Source organism: Coenobita brevimanus, chromosome 87, assembly GCF_032717465.1.
Source record: "Coenobita brevimanus isolate Jiangsu-jjx chromosome 87, ASM3271746v2, whole genome shotgun sequence".
Lineage (NCBI taxonomy): Eukaryota > Metazoa > Arthropoda > Malacostraca > Decapoda > Coenobitidae > Coenobita > Coenobita brevimanus.
In genome coordinates, this window is record NC_137040.1 from 19,234,063 (window position 1) to 19,237,719 (window position 3,657).

Consider the following 3,657-nt stretch of genomic DNA (forward strand, 5'->3'; position numbering starts at 1 on the left):
TAACAGTCAGCCGTTAAGTTTACGAATAATTCCGAGGGGTCAATGTTTATCACGCTGAGTCCACAGATAACGAGAGGGGGCAAGTCACCACCATAGGTCAGTGTTACCTTTTCATGCCGTTTCTGGAAATCCTGACCCAAAATTATGTCAGAGCACAACTCTGGTAATAGTCAGGCGTACATTTTCATACTCCCGGCCGTTCACTTTGATATCAACTCTACAGAATCCGGATGTCTTAGATGAGAGTGAAGTATTCTCCATAGTCACGGTACTCTGGGACTCGTGCACCTTTAGGGAGTGGTGTTTAACTAGGTCGGGATGAATGAAGTTTTCTGAACTGCCACTATCAATAAGTCCATCAGTTTTCACCCCATTGATTGAAACTTCAACAACAGCTTTGGATAATGCACCTGGAGTGGCCGCTGCAGTTACGCTAGCCAGCATAACATGGTCAGTAAGGGCTACCGAGGCACTAACACTGGAGGATCGACACACTTTAGCATAGTGACCCTTTTTCTGACACTTGTGACAAACTGCCTCACGCATAGGGCACTTCGTGCGTGAATGCCTTGAAAGGCCACAAAAGAAACACTTGTTACTGGTGCCAGCCATTAATGAAGCAGCCTCGGGCTTAAATTCACTGTTATTCTCACACGCTGCACTTACCAGACGCGAGGACGGAACACCACCATACGACTCTGAATCCTTTTGAGCGGACTCGAGAGCTCGCGCTTAATCAAACATGGTTGCAAGATCGAGAGTTTTGTTTTCTAACAATCGCTGCCTGATTGCCGGAGACAGTAGACCACTGATGAAAGCGTCCCGGATAGATTCCTCACAATGCAATGTTGCACTCACAGCCTTGAAATTACAGTCTTTAGCTAACACTTTAAGAGCATTGAGATACTCATCTAGAGTCTCACCAGTTTGTTGGTGGCGAGTAGCGAGGCAGTGACGTGCAAACACTTCATTCGTAGGTTTCACGTAGTGAGCTTGCAGTGTACTGATAGCGTCATCGTAAGTAGTACACTCTGATATAGCTTCATACACTTTCGGAGACACAAAGTTGGTAAGGGGCCTGAGCTTGTCCACTTTTTCTCCCGGCACTGCTTCCAGAAAGTTTTCGAACGTCTGTTGCCAATGTCTCCATTCCTGCGCTGCCGACGGTGAGCTGGGGTCCGTGTCGAGTTGCTCTGGCCTCAGCAGACGCTCCATTCTGGCAGCGAAGTGATGGGTGCTGGCCCCTCAAGTTCCGGAGATTTTATGTTGAGTAAAATGATGTGGGGTAGCAAAACACATCAGGTCCTATATGTAGACTTTACTCAACATAAAACTATGATACATCTGAAACAAGCATAATATCTTTAGAATAGGAACGGAACACAGACACTCGTACAACACAATAATCCACAAGTAAAATATCACTAGACTGTATATTAGAATACACACCTGGGTTGGTTGCCTGTTTCTCCCGAACTGACACCACACCTACAGACTCGCTCCCAACTCAACTAGTATACACTGTTGCCAGACCTAAGCGCCAGCGAATAAGTAACTAGTACGACCAGTTTAGTATACAGTGTTGCCAGACCTAAGCGCCAGCGAATAAGTAACTAGTACGACCAGTTAAATGGTTACATTGTTACAGAGTTAACAACTACAGACAATCATTACAATTATCATTACACTTTGTTCAGGTCATTTAGCATTTCTTGCAATGTCTCGGCTGTTTCTGGGCTTAGGACAACGTCATCTGCAAATCTTAACCCCCTCGTGCACCATAAGTTTTCTGTAAGTTTCGATTCCATGCACAGAACCAAACCCTCGCTCAGGCTGGCTCTGCTCACGCGGCAAGGGAAAAATTTCTATGGCCCAATTTACCCTCGGAAAGTGCTTATATTGTTATTGATCGCTTCTCATCATCTTCGTTGATGTTTATACTATCAGATAAGAAAAAAGAGAACATAAAACAGATGAACAAATGTACAGAAATGAAGCCTGAATAAATCTTATTTACGCAAAAACTAGCTTCTCATAACTTCCCAACATCACCGTGAAAATTTTTTCCTGTGTTGCGCAGTTGCAAAGGACATGTCTATATGCAGAATTTCACGAGCTTTCATCTGTGAAAGTTTCAAGTTGATACGTCCAATAGTTTTCAAGTAAATAAAAAAAAAACTTCGAAAATCGCCTAAAAACGTCTGATTTGTTTATTATTTCATATGTTGTTAGTGACACTGTAACAAGGATATATGTAAATTCTATCCAGTTTTGTAGCCCATAGGTTAAGGAAGCCCTTGATATAGTTCACAGTGTTATACCCCTAACTGTTTTGGAGAAAATGAATTTGGAAAAGTTATGATGAGTTGCGCGCGGTGACCACCTACACTTCGGCCCGTAGGCTGAGTATGTTTTTCTTTCGTAACTTTTCCTCAATTATTTTCACACATAGGTTATTTTGCTTTACAAAAGGATGCATATGAAATCATCAGCTTGATCAAGCTTTCTTCAGATTTTTTATGCGACCTATACTTTACGAGTATAATGACTGAGAGAATAGCAATGAAATGCACCACATTTTCCCTATGAGAAATATCTAGTAAACACACATTTTATACCTTACAATACAATAATATAAAAACTAGACAAATAAGCTGGTTACTCACGTCCTTTAGCAGTGTCGTAGTGTTTCTTGAGAGGAGATGGAGTTGCAGAGAGGAGGACAGGTACGATCACAGCTTGTGTGTTTGTGTGTGAGTATTTGTGATGTGTGTGTGTGTGTGTGTGTGTGTGTGTGTGTGTGTGTGTGTGTGTGTGTGTGTGTGTGTGTGTGGAGTGATGGCAGTGGTGTCATTTATCATAGGAGTGATGGCAGTGGTGTCAGTTGTCACAGGAGTGATGGCAGTGGTGTCAATTGTCCTAGGAGTGATGGCAGTGGTGTCAGTTGTCATAGGAGTGATGGCAGTGGTGTCATTTGTCATAGGAGTGATGGCAGTGGTGTCATTTGTCATAGGAGTGATGGCAGTGGTGTCAGTTGTCATAGGAGTGATGGCAGTGGTGTCATTTGTCATAGGAGTGATGGCAGTGGTGTCAGTTGTCATAGGAGTGATGGCAGTGGTGTTATTTGTCATAGCAGTGATGGTAGTGGTGTCAGTTGTCATAGGAGTGAAGGCAGTGGTGTCATTTGTCATTGGAGTGATGACAGTGGTGTCAGTTGTCGTGGGAGTGATGGCAGTGGTGTCAGTTGTCATAGGAGTGATGGCAGTGGTGTCAGTTGTCATAGGAATGATGGCAGTGGTGTCATTTGTCATAGGAGTGATGGTAGTGGTGTCAGTTGTCATAGGAGTGATGGCAGTGGCGTCAGTTGTCATAGGAGTGATGGCAGTGGTGTCAGTTGTCAAAGGAGTGATGGCAGTGGTGTCAGTTGTCAAAGGAGTGATGGCAGTGGTGTCATTTGTCGTAGGAGTGATGGTAGTGGTGTCAGTTGTCAAAGGAGTGATGGCAGTGGTGTCAGTTGTCCAAGGAGTGATGGCAGTGGTGTCATTTGTCATAGGAGTGATGACAGTGGCGTCAGTTGTCACAGGAGTGATGGCAGTGGTGTCAGTTGTCAAAGGAGTGATGGCAGTGGTGTAAGTTGTCATTGGAGTTATGGCAGTG

General features: G+C 44.0%; 1 protein-coding gene across 1 annotated transcript; it reads right to left on the bottom strand.

Annotated features, from left to right (window-relative positions):
* Window positions 1-732: 732 nt before the first annotated feature.
* On the bottom strand, window positions 733-1,215 carry LOC145410933 (uncharacterized). The gene has a single exon (XM_080280976.1). It carries the CDS (start codon window positions 1,213-1,215, stop codon window positions 733-735), a length of 483 nt encoding a protein of 160 aa, XP_080137102.1.
* Between the last annotated feature and the right edge of the window lie 2,442 nt (window positions 1,216-3,657).